This window comes from Eubalaena glacialis, chromosome 4 (assembly GCF_028564815.1).
Source record: "Eubalaena glacialis isolate mEubGla1 chromosome 4, mEubGla1.1.hap2.+ XY, whole genome shotgun sequence".
In the NCBI taxonomy this organism is placed as follows: domain Eukaryota; kingdom Metazoa; phylum Chordata; class Mammalia; order Artiodactyla; family Balaenidae; genus Eubalaena; species Eubalaena glacialis.
In genome coordinates this window covers 174,869,575-174,891,577 of record NC_083719.1, presented here as the reverse complement: position 1 = coordinate 174,891,577, position 22,003 = coordinate 174,869,575, and the positions used below count along the sequence as shown (strand labels likewise).

General features: G+C 57.3%; 1 protein-coding gene across 11 annotated transcripts in view; it reads left to right on the top strand.

Moving 5' to 3' along the window:
* Positions 1-22,003, top strand: part of MYO9B (myosin IXB) — an 88,140-nt gene that overhangs the window by 60,428 nt on the left and 5,709 nt on the right. For 4 of the 11 annotated variants that reach the window (XM_061190274.1, XM_061190271.1, XM_061190279.1 and 1 more), the window contains exons 12-34: positions 209-350; positions 681-885; positions 2,201-2,282; positions 3,358-3,447; positions 4,723-4,836; positions 6,317-6,356; positions 7,431-7,553; positions 8,432-8,512; positions 10,324-10,434; positions 11,862-11,984; positions 12,986-13,135; positions 13,219-13,385; positions 14,050-14,931; positions 15,650-15,722; positions 15,871-15,992; positions 17,763-17,896; positions 18,178-18,368; positions 19,588-19,686; positions 19,797-19,970; positions 20,080-20,121; positions 20,330-20,441; positions 21,204-21,277; positions 21,804-21,996. In XM_061190274.1, coding sequence (XP_061046257.1) covers positions 209-350; positions 681-885; positions 2,201-2,282; positions 3,358-3,447; positions 4,723-4,836; positions 6,317-6,356; positions 7,431-7,553; positions 8,432-8,512; positions 10,324-10,434; positions 11,862-11,984; positions 12,986-13,135; positions 13,219-13,385; positions 14,050-14,931; positions 15,650-15,722; positions 15,871-15,992; positions 17,763-17,896; positions 18,178-18,368; positions 19,588-19,686; positions 19,797-19,970; positions 20,080-20,121; positions 20,330-20,441; positions 21,204-21,277; positions 21,804-21,996 — 3,524 coding nt within the window. The remainder of the gene's footprint in view (positions 1-208; positions 351-680; positions 886-2,200; positions 2,283-3,357; positions 3,448-4,722; positions 4,837-6,316; positions 6,357-7,430; positions 7,554-8,431; positions 8,513-10,323; positions 10,435-11,861; positions 11,985-12,985; positions 13,136-13,218; positions 13,386-14,049; positions 14,932-15,649; positions 15,723-15,870; positions 15,993-17,762; positions 17,897-18,177; positions 18,369-19,587; positions 19,687-19,796; positions 19,971-20,079; positions 20,122-20,329; positions 20,442-21,203; positions 21,278-21,803; positions 21,997-22,003) is intronic. The other 7 variants (XM_061190276.1, XM_061190281.1, XM_061190272.1 and 4 more) reach the window with 6 other exon arrangements.

Genomic DNA, 22,003 nt, shown 5'->3' with positions numbered 1-22,003 from the left:
TTCCAAGTTTGCTCCACAGCCCCAAGTGCATCACTTTGCTCGCGGCCTCTTCAAGCCAGGTGTCAGGTTCCCGGCCCTCGGCCCCGTGCTCAGCCTGCAGCAGCCCGAGCACCCGCCCACCTCATCCATGGAGGGCCCGCGACCTGCAACACAGAGTGGGTGACCGGCCGCAGTTCCTGCAGTTAAAGGTCTTACATCCTCTTCCCAGCTTTCCCCACGCCACGAGCCAGACCCTGCTGGCCAAGTTCAAACAGCAGCATGAGGACAACAGATACTTCCTCGGCACCCCCGTCATGGAGCCGGCGTTCATCATTCAGCACTTCGCAGGGAAAGTGAAATATCAGATCAAGGTACGCAGCCATCCGCTGCCATCATCAGTCAAGTCACGCTCTGCCCGGGAGGCGGGAAGGGGACCGCGTGGGTACCCTGGAGGCCCCTTCCCTCTGGCACTTGCTCCGTCCCTCCTCTTTATTGCTTTTGCTGGGCGAGGTTCCAAGGCTCTCGGACCCAGTGTCAAACCCCTGGCTCTACTGTCGAGGGCTCCACGGGCAGGAACCACCTCTCTGTTGTTGAGATGCACCGCCCACTAGCCCTTCCCGTGCTGGCCCCCAGGGCCTCAGCCGGCACTGGCAAGGGACCACCCGCCTCCATCATCCCTCCTGCCACCCCCCCCCAACCAGGACTTCCGGGAGAAGAACATGGACTACATGCGGCCGGACATAGTGGCCCTCCTGCGGGGCAGCGACAGCTCCTACGTGCGGGAGCTCATCGGCATGGACCCCGTGGCCGTGTTCCGCTGGGCGGTGCTCCGGGCTGCCATCCAGGCCATGGCCGTGCTCCGGGAGGCCGGGCGCCTGCGGGCCGAGAGGGCTGAAAAGGCTGCAGGTAGGAGGGTCCCCAGGTCACTGTTGAGAAGAGGACGCTCATAGTCCTTTGCAAAGTGTGAAATTTCAGTGCCTTTAGCACATTCCCAAGGTTGTACAACCAGCACTTCTGTCTGGCTCCCCAAACTCTTTTTTTTTTTTTTTCTTTTCCGTTATAGTTTATTGCAAGATATTGGATATAGTTCCCACTGCTATACAGTAGGACTTTGTTGTTTATTTTATATATAATAGTTTGTATCTGCTAATCCCAAACTCCTAATTTATCCCTCCCGCCACCCTTTTCCTTTGGTTAACCATAGGTTTGTTTTCTATATCTATGAGTCTGTTTAGTAAATAAGTTCATTTGTACTATTTTTCAGATGCGACATATAAGTGATAGCGTATAAAATTTGTCTTTCTCTGTCTGACTCACTTCATTTAGTATGATAATTTCTAGGTCCATCCATGTTCTGCAAATGGCATTGTTTCATTCTTTTTTTTTTTTTGGTAATCTTTTATTTATTTATTTATTTTTATATTTATTTTTGGCTGTGTTAGATCTTCGTTTCTGTGCGAGGGCTTTCTCTAGTTGAGGCAAGTGGGGGCCACTCTTCATCGCAGTGCGCGGGCCTCTCAGTATCGTGGCCTCTCTTGTTGCGGAGCACAGGCTCCAGACGCGCAGGCTCAGTAGTTGTGGCTCACGGGCCTAGTTGCTCCGCGGCACGTGGGATCTTCCCAGACCAGGGCTCTAACCCGTGTCCCCTGCATTAGCAGGCAGATTCTCAACCACTGCGCCACCAGGGAAGCCCCCTGTTTCATTCTTTTTTATGGCTGAGTAATATTCCATTGTGTAAATATACCACATCTTCTTTATCCATTCATCTGTTGATGGACATTTAGGTTGCTCTCATGCCTTGGCTGTTGTAAATTAGCTCCCAAGGTCTTCTATCGTCCCAAACGGAAAGTCTGTAGCGGGGTGTATAATTTAACCTCCTCATCCGCACAAGGCAGGAAGGTGTGTCACCACTTTTCTGTGAGGATAACCTGAGGCCCAGAAGAGCTGAGTGGCTCCCCCAGGGTCACTCGGCTCCAGATACCAGCCACGGCATGCCGTTTTAGGAAGGGTGTCGACTAAAGGAGGACCAAAAGGTTAAAGCCTTTTGTGGGGAATGAAACATTTCACGGTTTCCCGTTCTGCCCAAATTTGAGTGTCAGGCCCTTTTTTTTTTTTTTTAAACGGGCTCAAGTCAGGATCACAGCCTCCATGGAAAAGTTACAAAGCCCTTCAGCTGCAGGTGACCCCCACCCCCCAAACTTCATCTGCTCTGTATCCCCAGCAGGTCTGGGCAGCTCTCGTGCCCGAGGTCACCTGGGAGAGCTGCAGAGAGGAGCCAGCACCCCATCGGAAAAACTGTACCGGTGAGCGAGACCTTGATTTATCCCAAGTGAAGCCAGTAGGCCGCGGCATTGTTTAAAATGGCGCCAGAAACCCGACACTCTGAACCCAGGTCGGGGTTGACCAGAATAAGGAACACAGCAGCCGCTTGAACCAGAAAGACCCAGAAGTAATGGCATCTGGTGGCCGCATTTCTGCGAGGCAGGCCTCGTGCATCATCTGCGTTGGGGGGATGTGGGCGGCTCAGTTTACAAAGGATCTTTTCATGGCTGGTTGTGACCGTTGGCGGGTGGGGCCAAAGGGCTGCTGGTCTCACAGAGCAACAAGCTTGATTTAAGAGCACGTCCGCCCTTAGCCTGCCTGGGGTGTCCCGAAAGCCGATCGGCTAAGTTACTTCACTCTCATTCAGAAACACAGATGCACCGTTGCCTATAAGGTGACACAGGGTGTCTTGTGGCCACCTAGCAATGGCCAAGGGTCCTCCACGTACCCCAGTTGCTACTGAGTGTAAAAGTGAGCGGGCTTGTGCTTCCAGGATTAAAAAAGGCTACACTGGACAGACATCTGAGGCCATGACAAAGCCAGGGGAGGGACCCTTCTGGCAGCCTGAGAGAGACAGGCTACATTGAGAAGGGACCACTTGGGCCAGACAAGGCAGGCAGGATGTGCTAGCCGTGGGGGCAGCATGTGCAAAGGCCCTGGGGCAGCTGAGTCCCCAACCTCTTTCTCAAGACTCAACAAATTCCCCAGGAGCGAGTCACTAAATTTCGAAACATGAAAAAGTCATTTTATTTTTGAACATTTTATAATAAAAACTCCCTCAGGAGATTCACAAACGCATATGTGTGGAGGTAGAGCTAGCACCTAGGTAAGTGACCCCATGTCGTTTGTCTGAAAGCAGCGTGTCATTTTCCTGCTTTTAAAAAGGTGCATTTTTAAATCACCTTTTTCACCCAAAAGGAGGCAAGAGAAAAAAAAAAAACACTTCCCAGTATTTGAAAGTGGCCCCTGACCCACTTGGTCTCCCCAGGGCCTGGCCCCCGGGCTGCGAGTCCTGCCCCAAGAGCGCATTTAGTTTATACAGATTCTCCCTTTCAGCTGCTCAATGCTAGATTTCTCATTTGACGGCTCTGAGGAGTTCGATATTAACGCTTTTGAGGACATCATTGCTTTCTATGAAAGCAAGAAGTAAGTAGAAGCAAGGGCCTTCGAACCCAAGACCAGGGAGGCACGCCCAGAGGAGCCGTCATCCGAGGTGCTCAGCGCAGCATCCAGAGCAAGAGAGGGGATCGGCGAGCCGAGGGGCACTCTCGCCAGCTTTGGCCATGTCGGGGAGGTGTGGGCTGAAGCCAAGGGCCTCGTTGTCATCAGGAGCTCTGGCCGCTGCACTGACCGCTCAGGGTGTGGAGGTGAAATATGACCCCTCTGTTGTCTTTGCTCTGTGCCTCCCTGGAGGGTGAGGGAGCAGAGGTAAGTGTGGCCAGTCCGGCCCTGGGCATGGTGCATGGAACACAGACAAGGGGCTGCCGATCGGGGTCTTCCCAGGCCAACTGCTCAGAGCTTAAACATGTATTTAAAATAACTGGAACGAGGAATTTTTACAAAAGAGAGAAAGTCCCAGCTCATCCTACAGCCATCACTACCTACCTCATTTCTAGACGTTCTATCCAAAACATTTGTCATCTAGACATTTTTGGCGAATGTCCATTTTCAGAGCATTCAATTTTTGTCTCTAAGCCATTCTCATCCTCACACCTAAAACATATGCTCAGCCCTGAACCCACAGCGACTGAACAAAAGAAAGCTAATAAGGTTGAATTTTGGGGGGTAAGGATCTTCAGCTAGTGCTTCTCACCCTTGGCACTCTGCCGGGTCACCCTGTGGTAGGGCCGTCCTGTGCACTGCAAGGAATTGAGAGGCATCCCTGGCCTCCACCCTCCAGATGCCAGTAGCGCCCCCTCCCCCAGTCAGGACAGCCAAGCGTGGGGGATGGGGGGCAGGGGGCGGCATCGCCCCCGGTTGATAATCCGCGTGTGAATTCCAATTTGTTCTTCCCAAGGCATTTCTTGAAGCCCACAAGGAGGCAGCCCACAGAACCATCAAGAGAAACTAATCTGCTGCTTCCCACAGAGACCTCCCCGGTCTTCTGTTTTCAGTAGCCCCTTGATACTTTTTACAGACTCCAAGAGGCTCTTAAACGTGAGGCCTTTTCCAGCGATCCGAGATGCCATGTTGCAAACTCTGTTCAGCCGGAAGTGGCCCCAGCCCCCTGCCTCCCAGGAGGGCTGAACCCCTCTTCTTGGTGCAGGAGGGAGTGGCAGCAGTGTTCAGGCTTCCCCCAGCTGCATGTTTTGGCTCCAGTGGCCTGGGGACGGTCCCGACCGTGCCAGGGACCCCGAGGTGGCGGGCCCGCTGCTCTAACTTGGTCTTCTCTCTATCACTGCACCCCTCCCCCCCACCCAGCGATTTGCATGACCAAATCATCAAGACCATCAAAGGATTGCCCTGGCAGGGTGACGACCCCCGTAGGCTTCTCCAGTCCCTCAGTCGGCTCCAGAAACCCCGCACCTTCATCCTGTGAGTCCCCCCTGAGGCTGTGGGCACCCCCCGCTCCCCCACAAGTGCAACGACCGCCTCCCCGCTCCAGACCCCCGGCCCGGCCCACGTGGGCTTCCTGTAACACTGAATCAGCCGCTCTAAACGCTGCGCTGTCTTGTGGTTCTGTTCTCACACCGGCCGTCGCTAAGTGGTCCCCGTAATACTCCCTCCCCAGTGTCTGCGCTGTGACCCAAATCCTTGCCAGCTCCCCAGTGCCCAGCACAGCTTCACAGGAATGCTCCCCCACGAAGCATCTGATTTTCTGCCCCCAAATGTGCAGAGCAAGGCTTGCTTCCCCTCGCCCCACCCCCGCCTTTGCCACTGTGAGCTTATAAAGAAGCTGTCAGAAGCAGGGTGTGCGATTTTGCGGGCCTCCGCGCATCCCGTGACCCTGTTTTGTGGGCGTGATGTGATAAAAAGGGCCAGAAGCCACACAGACTAGGTTTGGACCTCCCACTAACTCACTGCATGACCTGAGTGCTCTGAGCATTTGGGCTCTGTCTGCAAAGCAGGGGTGATGACTTTCATACCCACATACCAGGTGGGCAGCAGCCTCAACCGATGGGCACAAGCAACCGCTCGGGGCTCAGGCCAGCAGAGAGCAAAGCTTGTGCCTGCCATGGAGCCTGTTTGCAAAGTCATTTTTATTATGCCTTATTCCACCCCACCGGGATTAACATGAAACCTGACACACACAGAACCTCACAGCCGAGCATCTTGCAAATCTGTGGGGAACCATTTATTTCCTCAGCGGGTCTTAAAAACAGGCCAAGCTGCAATTTTTTTAAAAATCTTCCTCTCTGCAAGATTCCATAAAGTGTCTAAGAGTGTGGGGTTCATCCCCCCCCCTCCCTTGGCCAAAAGATCAGCTTTCATTTTTAACCTTGTGCCAGTTCGAATCCAAAGGCTCCGCTACCCAGGCCCCATCTCAGTTCTTTGCGAGACAGACCCCTGCCCTGCTGCCGGGGTGGGGGTCTGGAAGGGCCTCTGTGGACCGGCTTGATGTTTGCCAACGTGTAGCAAATAGAGCCGGGACACCTGGTAGGTGTCAGAGCCTCGCGGGATCCCCCGAAGCCCCATTTGGGGCATCCCACCATCGTTCTGCGAGATCCCAGCTCCCCCATAGCCAGCCCTGTGCTCTGCCCTGTAGATGACCAGCCGCCCCTTCTCCCAGACGTCCAAGTGGCCCCCAGACCAAGTGCTCCTGCCACCCCAGGGGCAGCCGCTGGCCCAGTGAGGCCGGTGTGCACAGTCACAGGAGTGACAGCCCCCCACACGTGTGCAGGGCAGCCCACCAGGTCCCCGGCGAGGCGGCGGCCTCGTTGCACTTGTGCCTCTGGACTCTCTTCCTCTCTCTGTTCTGACTCCATCTAACCCGCAAGGTGTGGCTTGCTGAACTAACCCAGATCCAGACATTGTGTTCCTTCTGTTCACAAAACCATTTTTAATATTTTGACAGGAAAAGTAAAGGTATCAAACAAAAGCAGATCATTCCAAAGGTAAACACATGCGACACCGTCTGACACGGCCTTGCGAGCGCCTGGCTCAAGTTTTTCTGGAAAACTGGGGCGGGGGGGCGGGAGGTGGCTTTTAACTTCTCAAGCTTCTTTGACTCCTTCCCTTTCCTATCATCTCCCCCTTCCCCTCTAGAAAACAGTGTCTCCTGTGGAAATGATACAGAGGTGTCTTTGTTTGGGTTTCCTAGAGGCAGGGCCTGTGATGGGGATCTTTGCACAAGTGGTGTATAAGGGGGAGCTCCCAGGAGAAACCCGAGGTGGGGGAGGGAGGGGGAAGCAGTCTGGGCAGGGTCCGGACTGAGCCAGGAGGTGGGCTCAGCCTGATCCCCCGGGGAGCCCAGGAGTGTTTACCACAGAGCTTAGCTCGCCAAGAAGCGATGGGACCCTTCTGTCATATCCCCACATCAGGGCTCTTTAGCTGCAAGCCACCTCCGGAGGGCGGGATGGCTGCAGCGCCTCGTGGGCGTCCAGGGAGAGGAGGCCCTTCAGCCAGGGTGGTCCTGTCAGGAAGGGGGCAGCTGTGCACCGCTGGCAGCCAAGACCCCAGCAGCCGGCCTTGGGTCAAGTGCACCCAGACGCTCTGTCTAGTCTCTACGTACAGCGTGCAGACGGAGAGTAAAAGCAACCCCTCAGTCTGGCCAACAGGTGGGACAGCACTAGTCCCCCTCGTCAGCGACAGTAAGGGTTGGCCCATGAGGGAGGGCTGGCCGGATGATCGCACGTGGAAACACGGGGTGCTTGGCATCCCTTGAGCTGCGAGGAAGGAAGCCAGCACTCCGTAGCTCTTGGCTTTTGGGCACTCGGGCCACAAGAGGCTGTAATCAGCCCGCCCGGAGACAGCGCCATCCACAGGACACAGCCCAGGCTCAGTCCCCCTGTCACCCCCACCAGGCCCACCTGCCCCCACCCTGTCTCTGACAACACAGCCCCAAGACTGAGCCTCAGAGCTGCTACCCGGGAGGGGCATTGTTGTGGCTCCGGGGACGTCCGAGAGGCCTCTCCCAGTGCCCGCTGGGGCTTTGGGAGGGCAGGCCGGACCCTGTGTTTCTATCCTAGAACCTGCTGGACTCCAAATCCCTGAAGCTCATCATCAGTATGACCCTGCACGACCGCACCACCAAGTCCCTGCTGCACCTGCACAAGAAGAAGAAGCCGCCCAGCATCAGCGCCCAGTTCCAGGTAAGTGGCCCAAGGGGGCAGGAGGCGGTGCTGAACTCAGCCTGACACTCACGTGGCTGGGTCAAAACAAACCCAACACAGGCAGCTTACTGTTATCCCGGGGGCTCCTGACCTCGTCACAGCTTGACATTTGGGGTTGGGTCATTCTCTGTGGTGGGGGCCGTCCTATGAGTTGTGGGGTGCTGAGCAGCATCACTGGCCTCCACCCACCAGATACCAGTAGCGTCGTCCAGTCATGACAACCAAAAAGTCTCCGGATCTTGCCAAATTCCCCTGGGGTAACAGAATCACCCCTGGTTGAGAACCACCAAGTTAAAAGAGTCATGAATCAGCATGTGAGTTGATGTGACCACCGAACTGTGTCCTTAGGTCATGTTTCCCTTTTTTTACCTGGTTGCCAGGAAGCTCAGGGACACTTTCCTTCTTTTTTTCAGTGGGGTCCAATGGCCGCTGGCCCTTTTTTTTTTTTTTTTTTGTAATTACCTCATGTAGGAACTCCCACAAATCCTTTTTGGAAACAGCAGGCCAGAGACTAAAACCACTGCATCCATGGTCCCTTCTGAGGCTGACCCGTGTTTTAAATCCCTAGAAAGAGTCTATCTGGTTCCGCCACCTTCCCCCCACTTTTCACCTGACACAGAAACAGGAGCTGGATGGCCCTGGGAAGATGGTGGCTCTCAGCCATGGGCACCCCTCAGCTCCTTTGGGGGCTCCCCGGGGTAGCACAGCCTCTGGTCAGAATGTCCCGCTGCAACCTCCCATGTCCCACATCAGCACAGATGCCCCCCCGCCGATACAGGCAGGTGACCTGGCTCTCCTCCCACCGAGGAGTGTACCCCTGGGGGTCCCAGCTCAGCACCTTCCCCCTCTCTCCCCAGACGTCCCTTAATAAGCTCCTGGAGGCGCTGGGGAAGGCAGAGCCCTTCTTCATCCGCTGCATCCGCTCCAACGCCGAGAAGGTGAGGGGCTCCCACATCTCGGGGGAGGTGAAAGCCAAGCCGAGGTCTGGTGGCTCGCCACGGGGTGTTCCTGTTGGGGGGGGTGGTGCTGGGAAGCGGGAGGGTTGCTCAGCAGAGTCCTCAAGGAAGCAAGTGTCCACACAGGTTTTGGGAACTGTAAACGTGTGCTGTAGCTGGCTGGGGGTAGAGGGGGGTCAGCAGGAGGCAGCAAGGGCAACCTGGTGACCAGCCAAGAATAGAGACATCCTCTGGAACATGGCGGGGCCCCAGAGAAAGTTTGTTCAAAGAGGTACAGCTCGGGGGTGCTCTTCAGATATATCCCAAAGGCAATCAGTGCAGAGAATGTGCTGGAAGGGAGAGGCTGAAGTCAGGCAGCAGGAGCACAGAGCCTGCTACTCATCCTGAACTTTCTGGAAAGAGCACCAGTGGGGGCCAACAGTGGCGGGCTCAGCCCTTGCAGCCAGGCTTCCTTCTCCCCAGAGGTCCACTGGCCACTCCATCCCCTCAGGGACTTTGCTGGAGGCCATTTGGGACCTGGGCTCCCTCCCAGGCACAAACCGATCTCCGAGCAAGTGCCTCCTGGCCACTCCGTTCACCCACGCTCTCTGTCTCCACTCTTCCTGTTTCCCTGCCTCTCCCCTGCTCCTGGGACGCTCTGCTAACGTCCAGAGCCCAGCTTGGCCCTGCCAGGTGCCACAGCTTTCCGTCCCCAGGCGAGGACCTGGACTCACCCTGTCTCCCCTCCCTTCCCATTCCTGGTCCCTCAGTGGCGTCTCAGAGATTTCTGTCCCCCTTCCCCACCTTCCACCAGCAGCAGAATCAGGCCTGTCTTCTCCACCCATTCGGATTTTGCCTCAGCTTTGGGCAACTCGGGAAACACTCCATCAGCACCTACTTTGGACATGGGCCATGCTTGCATATAATTCTTTGCTGTAGGGGGCGCTATGCTATGCTTTTTAGTGTACTGAGTAGAATCCCTGGTCTCCAAGAGCCCACCACATACCAGAAGCCCCCCCAACCCAATCATGACATCCCTCCCCTCATGCCATTCCCTCCCCCTCCAACCACTTAAAATAACCCCCACCAGCATGGAGTCCAGGCCTCTGAGCTCTGGGCTGGAAGCTCACTGATCCAGCCTCATTTCAGCCCCTCCTCCCCCTCACCCCCACCCCTCCAGCAGCAAGCGTCTCCCTGCATCCCTGTCCACCCCTCGGCTTCCCCTTCCTCCTTCGGGCCTTCACCCAGCTGCTCCCTGCCCGCCTCCCCTGCCCGTCCTCTACTCGGCCCTCAGGACTCAGCCCAGGGTCCCCTCTCCTGTGACACCTCCCACGGGGGGCCCAGCAGTGTGTTCTGTCTGCCAAATCCCCACTACTCACCCTGATACGTGGCACAGGGTATGAGTTTAACAGGTTTGGGAAGGGGCCTTTAGGAAATAACTCTTTGCAGCAAATTATCTTGAGTGAGGCAGTGAGAAGTGGCATCTGTCTCCCGGACAGCAGGGAATAGAGCAGATCAGATGGCCAAGTTTTCTAGAAGAGATGAATGCCTTAGGCATCACTGCTGAGTGTCCCCATGTCTTTATTCCAAAAAAAAAGTCTGGAGCAAGGAAAAAAAAAACAGATCCTCCAGGTGCCCGCAGCTGCCAGGTTGGGGACATTCCCAGATCAGCCCCAGCCCACGGGCGTGCCCTGACTGCATCCGTATCTGGAGTCCTGAGGGACAGCAGTCACATGGGACTAGACACCTCTTCCCAGGGATCCCGTCCCCAGCCACCTGCAGGCATCTGCCCTGATTGCTCGATCCTGTTTCAGAAAGAGCTGTGTTTCGATGATGAGCTGGTGCTGCAGCAGCTGCGCTACACAGGCATGCTGGAGACCGTGCGGATCCGGAGGTCGGGCTACAGCGCCAAGTACACGTTCCAGGTAGGATGCTCTCCTGCACATGCGTGGCTGCCTGGGACACTAACCACCTCCAGAAAGAGCGCTTCTATGGAGCATGAGCCTGGCAGGTTACTTTCCATTAGGGTTTCTCCATGCTGGCTGGCACTGTTGGCATTTGTACCAGATCATTCTTTCTCACGGTGGGGGACATAGTTCCTCACAAGAGGTGTGTTAAACCAAGTGGGGAAGAGGGAACTGCACAAGCAGATCCCTGTGCAGCTCGGCCCTTTATTGAGCATCTTCTGTAATACACACTTTTATACCCAGCTCTTTTATTCTGTCAACCAGCCGCAAGGGGGCCCTGGTTCCTATTTTCCCAAAATGGAAACTGAGGCCCAAGGAGGTGATGACTTCAGAGATGACTCCCTGGGCTTTCTAGAAACACAGAAGATCACCAGTAACCTCAAATTGGTGAAGACCAAATTACAGCAGTTTCTCAACCACGTCACCATTGACACTTGGGGCTGGGTCATTCTCTGTGGTGAGGACCGCCCTGTGCACCACTGGGTGTTGAGCAGCATCCCTGGCCTCCACCCGCAAGATGCTAGGAACACTATTCCCCTGAGTTCTGACAACCCAAGATGTCTCCATGTATCACTGAATGTCCCCAGGGGTCAACATGGCCCAGGTTGAGAACCCCTGGCTCATGCTGGGAGCTGGCAGCAGCTGTGTGGCGCTCGAGTGAGCCCTGGGCCTGAAACCAGAGGTGGCAGCACCTGGTCCCCATTCAGGCTTTACCCGTATGGCCTCAGGGACATGGCTTCATTGTGGCATGCCTCCCTTTTTCATCCACAGAATGGGAATATCGTCTTTCTGAGCCTGCATAAATAGGAAAGGCAAATTACCGAAAAGGGAGAAAAGGCTGGTGTGTCTCATTAATGGCTTGGCTCTTAAAAATTTGGCGTAATTGTTTACTTAAAAAGGGCATACCTTGGGACTTCCCTGGTGGTGCAGTGGTTAGGATGCCATGCTTCCACTGCAGAGGGCACGGGTTCTATCCCTGGTTGGGGAACTAAGATCCCGCATGCCGTGCAATGCGGCCAGAAAAACTGGGGCAGTGGGGGGACATGCCTCCAGCTACGATTCAGCCTTATAATGAGCCAGACTGTGGGCCCCCCAAGAGCAGCTCCATCTCCTGGCTGCCCCCCAACAACGCCAGCACCCAGCAGGTCCTCAATGGTCACTGGCCGACTGACTGAAAGATCGGTGCTCTATGTCTGCGACAGTCTTTCTTAAGCTTTAGACTGTTTCAGAAAGTCCAAGATTTTAGCTTTGTCAGTACTGTTCACATCAAACCAAGTTTTGCCTTCGGAAACTCGGCTTGACCAGGGAATTGCTGGAGCCCCCTCTTCTTGTCGGGTGGCAGAAACACTCACGCAGATTCTCCTTTCTCGGCCAAAACCACCCAGGATTTCACGGAGCAGTTCCAGGTACTGTTGCCCAAGAATGCCCAGCCCTGCAGGGAGGTTATCTCTGCCCTGCTGGAGAAGATGGACATAGACAAGAGGAGCTACCAGATCGGCAAGACCAAGGTCAGTGTTTGCACCCCTCAGGGTGGCTGCAAACTGTACCCCACCTTCTGCCACACACAGGGTCCTCCCACGGCCCAAGCCACTCACTGAAAAATAAGGGGCTCTGCTGAGGAAGTGCGTTTTTTGGGGCCCAGCACGTTATTTCTTCCTGGAAGGCAGAGGGGCAGACCTAAGGTGTGGGGCTCAGGCATCAGACCATCACACCATAGAACAGGATGTTCAGGAACCAGTCAGTAACCTTTGTAATGTCTGGCAGCTCCCCAACAGGGCTCTACCAGATGTGACAAGTCCCCTCACAGCGCCCCAACGAGTTAATCATATAGAGTTACCATGTGGCCCGGCAATTCCGCTCCTAGGTATCAACCCAAAAGAACTGAAAATAGATGTGCAAACAAATCCTTGTACATGTATGTTCATAGCGGCACTAGTCACTTGCCAAAAGGTAGAAATAATTCATGTATCCATCAACAGATGATAGAGAAACAAAACATGGGCCATTCCCTTAGTGGAGTATTACTTAGCCCTGATACACGCTTACGTGGATGAACCTTGAAAACATCATGCTGAGTGAAAGAAGTCAGACACAAAAGGCCACAGATTGTGTGATCTCATTAATATGAAATGTCCAGAACATGTAAATCCATAGAGACAGAAAGCAGATTAGTGGTTGCCAGGGGCTAGGGGAGGGGGATTAGGAAATGACTGCTAATGGGCACGGAGTTTCCCTTTGGGGTGATGGAAATGTTTCAGAGCTAGATAGAGGTGATGGCTGCACAATACTGTGAATGTACTAAATGCCAATGAACTGTTCACTTTAAATGGTTAATTTTATGTTCTGGGAATTCTATCTCAATATTTTTTTTTTTTTAAAAACTCCCCTTGGTCAGGTCAGTGAGCACACCAGCTTGGTCTCACGCACTCCCGGGGTGGGCTGAGCAGAGCTGCCGGGTACAGGGGTTCTGGAGGCCATGTTGACCCCTCCTGTGCCCACTCCCTGCTAGGTTTTCCTGAAGGAGACGGAGCGGCAGGCCCTGCAGGAGACACTGCACCGGGAGGTCGTGCGGAAGATCCTGCTCCTGCAGAGCTGGTTCCGGATGGTGCTGGAGCGCAGGCACTTCCTACAGATGAGGCGGGCGGCCGTCACCATCCAGGTCCTGAGGGGGCCCATGGGGCCGGGGGCGGGGGTGGCCAGGGTCTCGCCCTCCCAGCCCCTGAATGCCCCCTCCACTCTCAGGCTTGCTGGCGGTCCTACCGCGTCCGCCGGGCACTGGAGAGGACGCAGGCAGCAGTGTACCTCCAGGCCGCGTGGAGGGGCTACCGGCAGCGGGCAGCCTACCAACTCCAGAGACAGAGCATCATCCGCCTGCAGAGCCTCTGCCGGGGGCACCTGCAGCGCAGGAGGTGAGCAGAATGGGACCAAGCCCCCGGCCCCCCCCCCCCAGAACATTCCACTCACCCAAGTGTTGCCTGAGACACCGTCTGGCCAGTGGAGCTGTCTGGACACAGGGAGGCTGAGGAGGGGCTGGCAGGCATCTAGCCGTCTGGGCACACAGGACCCTAGAGAGACGCTCCAGGGCTGGTAGGTGGCACCTACTGGCAAAACCCCAGGTCACCATTGGCGGTACTCAGTCTCTGCCAGGGACCCCCGCACCACCACTGCACCTGCCCACCCCAGGCATGTTGGCAGAGCACCTGGATTCAGAGCTGGAGGGTTCAGGCCACCAGGACCAGCCATCGGGGGCTCCCCTCACCCCCGCTCACACACGAAGCCTGGGAATCCACCAGGCCAGGGACCCCAAAGGAATTCAGATCCCTCCCACAACAGACCTAATAAAGGTCCCCCTGAACCAGCCAGGCAGACGTGGCTATGACAACAAGAGGCCACTCCGTGTCTCCCCCTTCCCTGGCTGAGGAGGCTCTGCCTTTCCAGAAGCATCTCTGAGGGCCAGGGTCTCGCCACATGCCACCTGGCCCCCCACCCCTGCACCTGCAGGTAGAAAAGGGGTCCCCAACGCCCTGGGTGGATTTGTTCCTGAAACCACCCCCTTCACTTTCCCCCCACCAGCTTCAGCCAGATGGTGGCAGAGACGCAGAAGGCGGCAGAGAAGGAGAGGGAAGCCCAGCGAGCCGCCAAAGAGGAAACCACAGAGGCCAGGCCGGGCTGGGCAGCTGGGCAGCAACCCTCGCAGGGCCCAGAACCATCCAAGGACGGCGAGCATTTGGAGCTGGAGCCCGAGGTGTGGCCCAGTGACAGATCCCCCGTGGAGAGCTCCCAACCGGAGAAGGCGCCCCCAGCCCAGAAAAACGCAGCCGAAAGTCATGAGAAAGTGCCCAGCAGCCGGGAGAAGCGCGAGTCGCGCCGGCAAAGGGGGCTGGAGCACGTGAAGCTCCAGAACAAGCACATCCAGTCCTGTAAGGAAGAGCACGCCCTCAGAGAACCTTCCAGAAGGGCCGTCCCAGAGCCAGAAGAGAACCTCCCAGAAGACAGAAAGGAGGACAGAGAAGATGAAAGCCCTCGGGATGCAAGGACGGACACAGGGATGGCTCCTCCTGAAAAGCAGCCCGAGGAGCCCCCTCAGCCCGCGCCGGGCAGCCCGGTCTCAGCTGAAGCCCAGGGCGGGAGCCCCAGGCCCAGCCACGTGGAACGACCCACCAGCCTGGCCCTGGACAGCAGGGTCGGCGTGCCAGCCCCCGGTGCCACCCCGGAGACTCCCAAGGACAAGAGCAAGCCAGGGGTTGGCCCGAGGGCCCAGGACAGGCCCGAGAGCCCGGGAGGCTCCACCCAGATTCAGCGGTACAGGGACCCAGACGCCGAGCGGCTGGCCAGCGCCGTGGAGCTGTGGCGGGGCAAGAAGCTGATGACCGCTGGCCCCAGCACCATGCTGAGCCAGTCCCTGGACCTCAGCGAGCGGCACCGGGCCGAGGGGGTTGCCCTCACACCCACAGGGTAAGCCCTGTACCCTCCTTTCTCCAAGGGCTGGGGTGGGCGGGCAGGGTCGGGGGATACATAGCCAAAGCCTGGAGCAGGACCGGGGCAGCACCATGCGTCCCAGAAACGCGTGAGGCTCTGTGCCTGAGAGCTGACACCAGGTGGGTGGGAGCCCCAAGGAAGAAGGGCCCAGGGGGCGGGGAAAGGCTCGGGGAAGACAAGGCACCTTCCGGGGACCCTGAAGCCCCTGTCCAAATGGGCCCAGTTCACACAGAAAGCCTCCAGCCTTCTGGAAGGTGGCCCCTTGGGTTGAGGTCCACCCCCCTCCCCAGCCTGCCTGGACCTCCGTTTCCTCATCAACAGTGGGAGTGATTACACGCACCCAGAGGCTGAAAGTACCTCTCGACACACTTGGACCCCAGTTGGCTAAATACTGGTGACTCCGAATCACCAGCCCATTGTCCCAGAGGGCTGCCTGTCCAAAGGAATAAAGAGATGGAGGAAGATGCCGGCCTTTTGCTAGGACAGGCTGTCTTGGCCTTGGCACAGTGGACCCCTGGGGCCGTCTCGATCTCTGTGGTGGGGGCCGTCCTGGGCACCGTGGGGGGCAGAGCAGCATCCCTGGTTTTCGCCCACCAGATGCCAGTAGCACTACCCCCTCCCTCTTTGTCATGACAACCCCAAATGTCTCCTACTCACCCTTGTCAGTAAAAGCCACATTTCTGTGATCTCGCAGGGAGAGGCGCATTTCCTTATCCACGAGCGACGTCTCCAAGCTCCTCTCGTCCCCGTCCCAGACCAAGACTCAGGTAAAGCTTTAGGTGGCAGCTCTCACCACTGAGGGTCCAAGCGCCACCGGAAGGGAACGGTGGATAGAATGCATGGCAGCACCGGGACCCACACCTTCCCTCCGGAGAGGCCGCCTGCCTTTGCTTACCCAGCCCCCCTCCCCTACAGCCTTCTGCAGAAACCACAGACGGGGAGCCCAGCACGAAGAAGCTGGCCATCCAGAAGAAGAAGTCGGGTGACGCATCCTTGGGGACAGATGCTGGGCTGTCCCCAGGCTCCGTCGATTCTAAGTAAGTGTGGGGTTTTGGGGGTGGGCTCAGGCCACCAGAGGACACCCAGGGTGTCCGGGTCCTCCAGTCCCAGAGCAGTCTGATCTCCTAAGCTGATCACACTTTTTGTACTTTTTTTTTTTTTTTTTTGGCCGCACGGCTTGAAGGATCTTAGTTCCCTGACCAGGATTGAACCTGGGCCCTGGCAGTGAAAGCGCAGAGTCCTAACCACTGAACCACCAGGAAATTCCCATAAGCCGATTGCACTTATATGAAGCTCTTTTGGGGAGACGTTCGCTTAGCAGTTCCGTGAGGAGAAACCCATGCGGGAGCTCGGGTTGTGGCCACATTGGGGTGAAATGATTCCCATTGAAACCTAGAGCCAGTGTGGGTCACCTCCTCTGAGGCCACAGACAGACAGTGTCCATTTGACTGTTTATGGAATGAGAACCAGCTCCCAGCTCCTCCGTCCCCACATCCGGGAGCCCCTCCTCGGTCCTTAGATAGCAAAAACTGGGCCAAGGCTCTGTCCCCAGAAAGCCTCTGCCACAGTGCTCCAGGCGGTTCACAGAGCAGAGGGGTTGGGCCCTGGGACAGGGGAGCTTTGACCCAAACTCAGGACGGGAGCCTGAGGACAGTGAGGAATGGGCTGCAGTGGGAGGAGAGAGCCCCCTGCTTTCAGGAGACCCCACCACCAAAACAAAGTACCACAAACAGGGTGTCTTCAAACAATAAGAGTTTACCCTCTCGTGATTCTGGAGGCCAGAAGTGTGAAATCAAGGTGTGGGCAGGGCCGTGTCTCCCTCCAAAGGCCCTAGGGGAGGATCCTTCCTTGCCTCTTCCAGCTTCTGGGGGCTCCAGGCATTCCTTGGCTTGTGGCTGCATCACCCCCCACCCTCCAGTCTCAGCCTCTGTCTTCACATGACATTCGTCTCTCCCCTGTGTCTTCTCTTTTTCTGTCTCTTATAAAGACACTTGTCATTGGCTTTAGAGCGCATCTGGGTAATCCAGGATGACTCAGAATCTTGAGATCCTTCATTTAGCGTCTTAGTCCATTCGGGCTGCTGTAACAAAGCACCACAGACTGACCTGGAGGCTGGAAGTCCAAGATCAAGGTGCCAGCAGATTTGGTATCTGGTTCATAGACACATAACTTCTTGCTGTGTCCTCACATGGCGGAAGTGGTGAGGGAGCTCTCTGGTGTCTCTTATAAGGGCATTAATCCCATTCATGATGGCTCCACCCTCGTGACCTAATCAGCTCCCAAAGGCCCCACCTCCCGATACCATCACACTGAGAGTTAGGCTTCAGCATACAGATATGGGGGGACACAAATATTCAGTCCATAGCATTTAGTCACATCTGCAAAGACCATTTTCCCAGATAAGATCATGCTTATAGGCCCCGAGGGTTAGCACATGGACATATCTTTTGGGTGGAGCCACCATTCACCCCATCACGTACCCAGTATCCATAGTACATGATTTGGTATTTATTCTTTGAGGTTTTTTTCCCCTAACCTTGTGCCTATAAAATAATCTTGGGGGAGGGGACGGGGGTAATTTTTTTTTAATATGAAAATGGGGTCACGCTGTGACAGCTCAGCATCTCACTCTTTTGCCTGACTCCCCTGTCAGTTCACACAGATCAACCGTATTTTTAGTGGCATTCCCTTCCAATGATAACCAAGAAAAGGGCTATTTCTCATTACAGTAAGTGGACCCTTGCTTTGGCCTCACATCTGCCTTCATTTCCTGAGGCTTAAGCGGAATCCCTTACTTTGTCCTACAGATCCACGTTTAAGAGACTTTTCCTGCATAAGAACAAGGATAAGAAATACAACCTGGAGGGCACAGAGGAGACAGAGAACACAGTACCCGGGCAAGTCGTACTGGAAGCCGCCGCCATGAAGAAGAATCTAGAAGGTTGGTCTCCCGCAGCCTCAGGGACGGACAGCAGAGCCACTGGGGCCCCTGAGGACCGTCCCTAGATGGGGCCTTGAGTCAGCTGTGGGCCAAGCCCTGGTTGCGGGGCTTCGGGACTGGTCCCCATCCCCGGAGGCGCTCTCTGGCCGTGGACCTCAGTGTGTGACAGCACAGGGCCTTGGTTCTCTGCCCTTGTGACCATGCCCCAGAGGCCAACCTCAGTCCTCCCCAGGAACCCACTGCCCTTACCAGCCTCTCCTGCCTCCCGCCCCCCTCCGTAGCCCCCTCCAGCCACCAGCACCGCCACGCCACTGGCGAGAAGCACGCCAAGGAGCCAGGAGGCAAAGGGAAGAAGAACCGAAACCTCAAGATTGGCAAAATCACGGTGTCGGAAAAGTGGCGAGAGTCGGTGTTCCGCAAGATCACCAACGCCAACGAGCTCAAGTACCTGGATGAGTTCCTGCTCAACAAGGTGGGCCAGCCGGGGCCCCGGGCCTCCCCAGAGGGCCGTCACCACCTGGCAGTTTTGCAAACCGTCAAACCAAAGCCTTTATCAGGCGGGAATGGAAAGTCCAGGTCCACGGTTCCAACACACAGAAAGTTCTGGAAACCACACGCTTGTTCCTAAGTTTGGCATCAGCTGCTTTTCTGTAAAACCTGGCAGGGGTTCCCGAGAGATCGCTTGTAGCCTACATTCATCCTGCTCGGTGGGGATGCTTACATTTTGCTACAAAATGTGTGTCTTATTATGGGGGGGCTGCACAGAACGTGTGGAAGCGAGTCATACCTGAATCACCTGATTCTGGGACCCCCGCCCCTGCCGGAATCATCTAGAGCACACGTGCATGTGCACACATGGGTTGGGCGCCCAGCAGAGGCATTCTGTCCTGCAGTTCCTGCCCAGGAAGTTTGAGATCCGCTGTTTAAAGACACTTGGTTTGCTGTCTCAGAGCGCCCCTTGGGGGCGGTGGCCCACTTTCTCACACATGTGAGAAAAGGGAAGCACTAGCATCCAGAATAATCTTCCAGGCAAGGCACCTGACACACCCGAGTCCTGTCAGGCTGCTCCTAGGTCCTGCAACCTTTCCTTGTCCTGCCGCTCAGCTGCAGCTGACCGCGAACAAATTATTTTATTTAGAACCCACTTTTACAAAATGCATGCAGTTCCAGGCAGTGATTGAGCACTTAGCGTGTGAGACAGAGGTGAAGAAATCACAGCCTGCACTCAGGGTATTCATGGCCGCAGCTGCAGGCAATCCCACAGCAAACAGTGTGGTGTTTGAGAGCTTCAGAGGGAGACAGCGGGCTGACAGGGACAGTTAAGGGGTGGAGGCAGCCCCCGTCCTGGAGCACAGCTGGGCATTGAGCGCCAGGGTGGGGCGGCAGGAAGGGCCCCAGTTAAACCAGTGTTTCTCAACCAGGGGTGAGTCTGCCCCCAGGGGACACATGGCAATATCAGCAGATGTTTTTGGTCCCCACGAGCTACCGGCATCTGGTGGGGGAGGCCAGGGGTGCTGCTCAGCCCCCACAGTGAGTGATCCCCGAGACATCAGGGCTGCCAAGAGGGCCGGGATGTTTCCCTGCAAGCCCAGGGGAGCCAGGGCAGGACTTGGGACAAGGCAGAGCTATGGCCGCCCAGATGCCCGGCCTGAGGTAACGAGGGGTCAGCACATCTCTCCCTTCCTCTCCAGATAAATGACCTGCGTTCCCAGAAGACTCCCATCGAGAGCTTATTCATCGAAGCCACCGAGAAGTTCCGAAGCAACCTGAAGACCATGTATTCCGTCCCTGTACGTGGAGCCCCCAGCCCCAGGGAGGGCCCCCGCGGCAGACCCCATGCCCTCCCCCGGGCACCCCCGTCTGTCTGTCTCACAGAGGGTCACACCCTGCATTGCCACAGAACGGGAAGATCCATGTCGGCTACAAGGACCTGATGGAGAACTACCAGATCGTCGTGAGCAACCTGGCGGCCGAGCGCGGCGAGAAGGACACCAACCTGGTCCTCAATCTCTTCCAGTCGCTGCTGGACGAGTTCACCCGCGGGCACACCAAGAACGACTTCGAGCCTCCCAAGGTGGGTGCTACCGCTCCGGGCGAGGGAGGGTCCCGGCGCCAGGATGTCGCTGGGGTCGGGGTGTCCCCAGGGGACCCCACACAGAGCTGGCCTTTGTGCTCCCTCACAGCAGAGCAAAGCTCAGAAGAAGAAGCGGAAGCAGGAGCGTGCGGTGAGTATGTGTGTTCTCGCGTGCACGCGCACGGGTGTGCGCGTGTCTGGGTGTGCGCATGTGCACGCGGGCGGGCGTGTGTTTTCCTACCCGGCCCTAAGGGACCCCGGTCCTGAGATGCCGCAGGCAGCGTCCCCGCTGTGCGGCCCCGTGGCGACCCCGTTGGGGGTCCACCTTCCCACTCGGCCCCCCTCCCCCACTGCTCCAGGTCCAGCAGCACAACGGGCACGTGTTCGCCAGCTACCAAGTGAGCATCCCCCAGTCCTGCGAGCAGTGCCTCTCCTACATCTGGCTCATGGACAAGGCCCTGCTCTGCAGCGGTGAGTGCCCCTCGCCCGCCGATCGCCCACCGCACCCCTGACCCCCCCAGGCCCCCCGACTCCCACCGCACAACCCCTGACCCCCCACCATGTCCCCAACCCCTCACGGTGCACCCGGGCCTTCACCCCAGCTACAGGGCCGATCCTCCCAGAGCACTGCCCCTCACCACAGGGGCAGTAAGGCCGCACCTCACCCACTCAAACCCCCAGCTGTTATGCTGGGGCAGAGGCCGGTCCTCAACTGACCCCCAGGCCCCCCCCCAACTCCGCAGCCTCCCCTCTGCACGCCTACCTGGGCGAGTCACCCTGGGCCCTATCTCCGGGTCTTTGTTCATGCTGCTCTCGCTGCCTGAAGTGCCGGCCCCTCCCCCATGTGCCAGGCGAGGCCAGTCAGTCCCCACAGGGACCCTGAGAGACAGGTGCAGCCCAGGGTGACCCAGCTGGCCCACAGTCGGGCAGCCAGGAGGTGGTCAAGGCCGGGTGGGAAGCCAGTCAGCCCCCAGGGGCCCAGGCTGGGTCAGGCAGGCCTCTAGCACTGCTGTTTTCCTGCCAGGACCAGTCAGGGTTGGCTTTCTTTTCGGGCCAGGGTAACCTCTCCCCTTGGCCCCTGTGTGAGGAGCAGCCCGCCACTCCGTGTCCATCGTAAATACCCAGGCAGTTGTCACTGTCCTGAGACACGGGGACAGGCGGCCACGGGACCCGTGGGTCCCCGATGCGCTGTCGGTGACCACCCTCTCCCCCTCCCCCACCATGACCTCCTAGTGTGCAAGATGACCTGCCACAAGAAGTGTGTGCACAAGATTCAGACCTACTGCTCTTACACAAGTGGGAAGAAGGTGAGCCCGCTGGGGCTGGGAACTTTCCAGAACACCTGGGGGAGGCCGTTCTGAGAGATGTGGAGGAGAGGGTGTGCGAGGTGCCAGGCCAAGGCTGGGTGTCAGGTGGGAGCACAGAGCTGGTGGGAGGGGCTGGCCCCGAAGCAGAGCGCACCCCGGTCCTGTCAGAGCCCCCAGAGGGCCCCCCAAAGCTGGGGCCAGGCTTGTGTGTGCACCCCCAGGCCTTGGCCCTGCTCTTCCCTCCTCCAGGTGGAAGGAAACCCCTACCCTGCACGAGGGAGGCGGGGTCCTACGGGCTGGCACAAGCCAGGATCAGCTGGGCGGAGGGGACTGTGGCACTTCACACAGGGACCCCCTGCCAGCAGCCATCCGGGGACCTCCACAGCCCGGCACCTCTGGCAGCCGTGCAAGAGAGGACGAGGAGCAGGGGGGGACGGCGGCCACAGAGGAAGCCGGGCTGGCGGGGGGGTGACAGGGAGGACAACCAGCCCAGGCCCGACCCTCACCCCCATCCCCGTCGTCGCAGATCGAGCCAGGCACTGAGCCGGGCCACTTTGGCGTGTGCGTGGACAGCCTGACCAGCGACAAGGTCTCAGTGCCCATCGTGCTGGAGAAGCTTCTGGAACACGTGGAGATGCACGGCTTGTACACCGAGGGCCTCTACCGCAAGTCAGGTGCCGCCAACCGCACGAGGGAGCTCCGGCAGGCGCTGCAGACAGGTGGGTG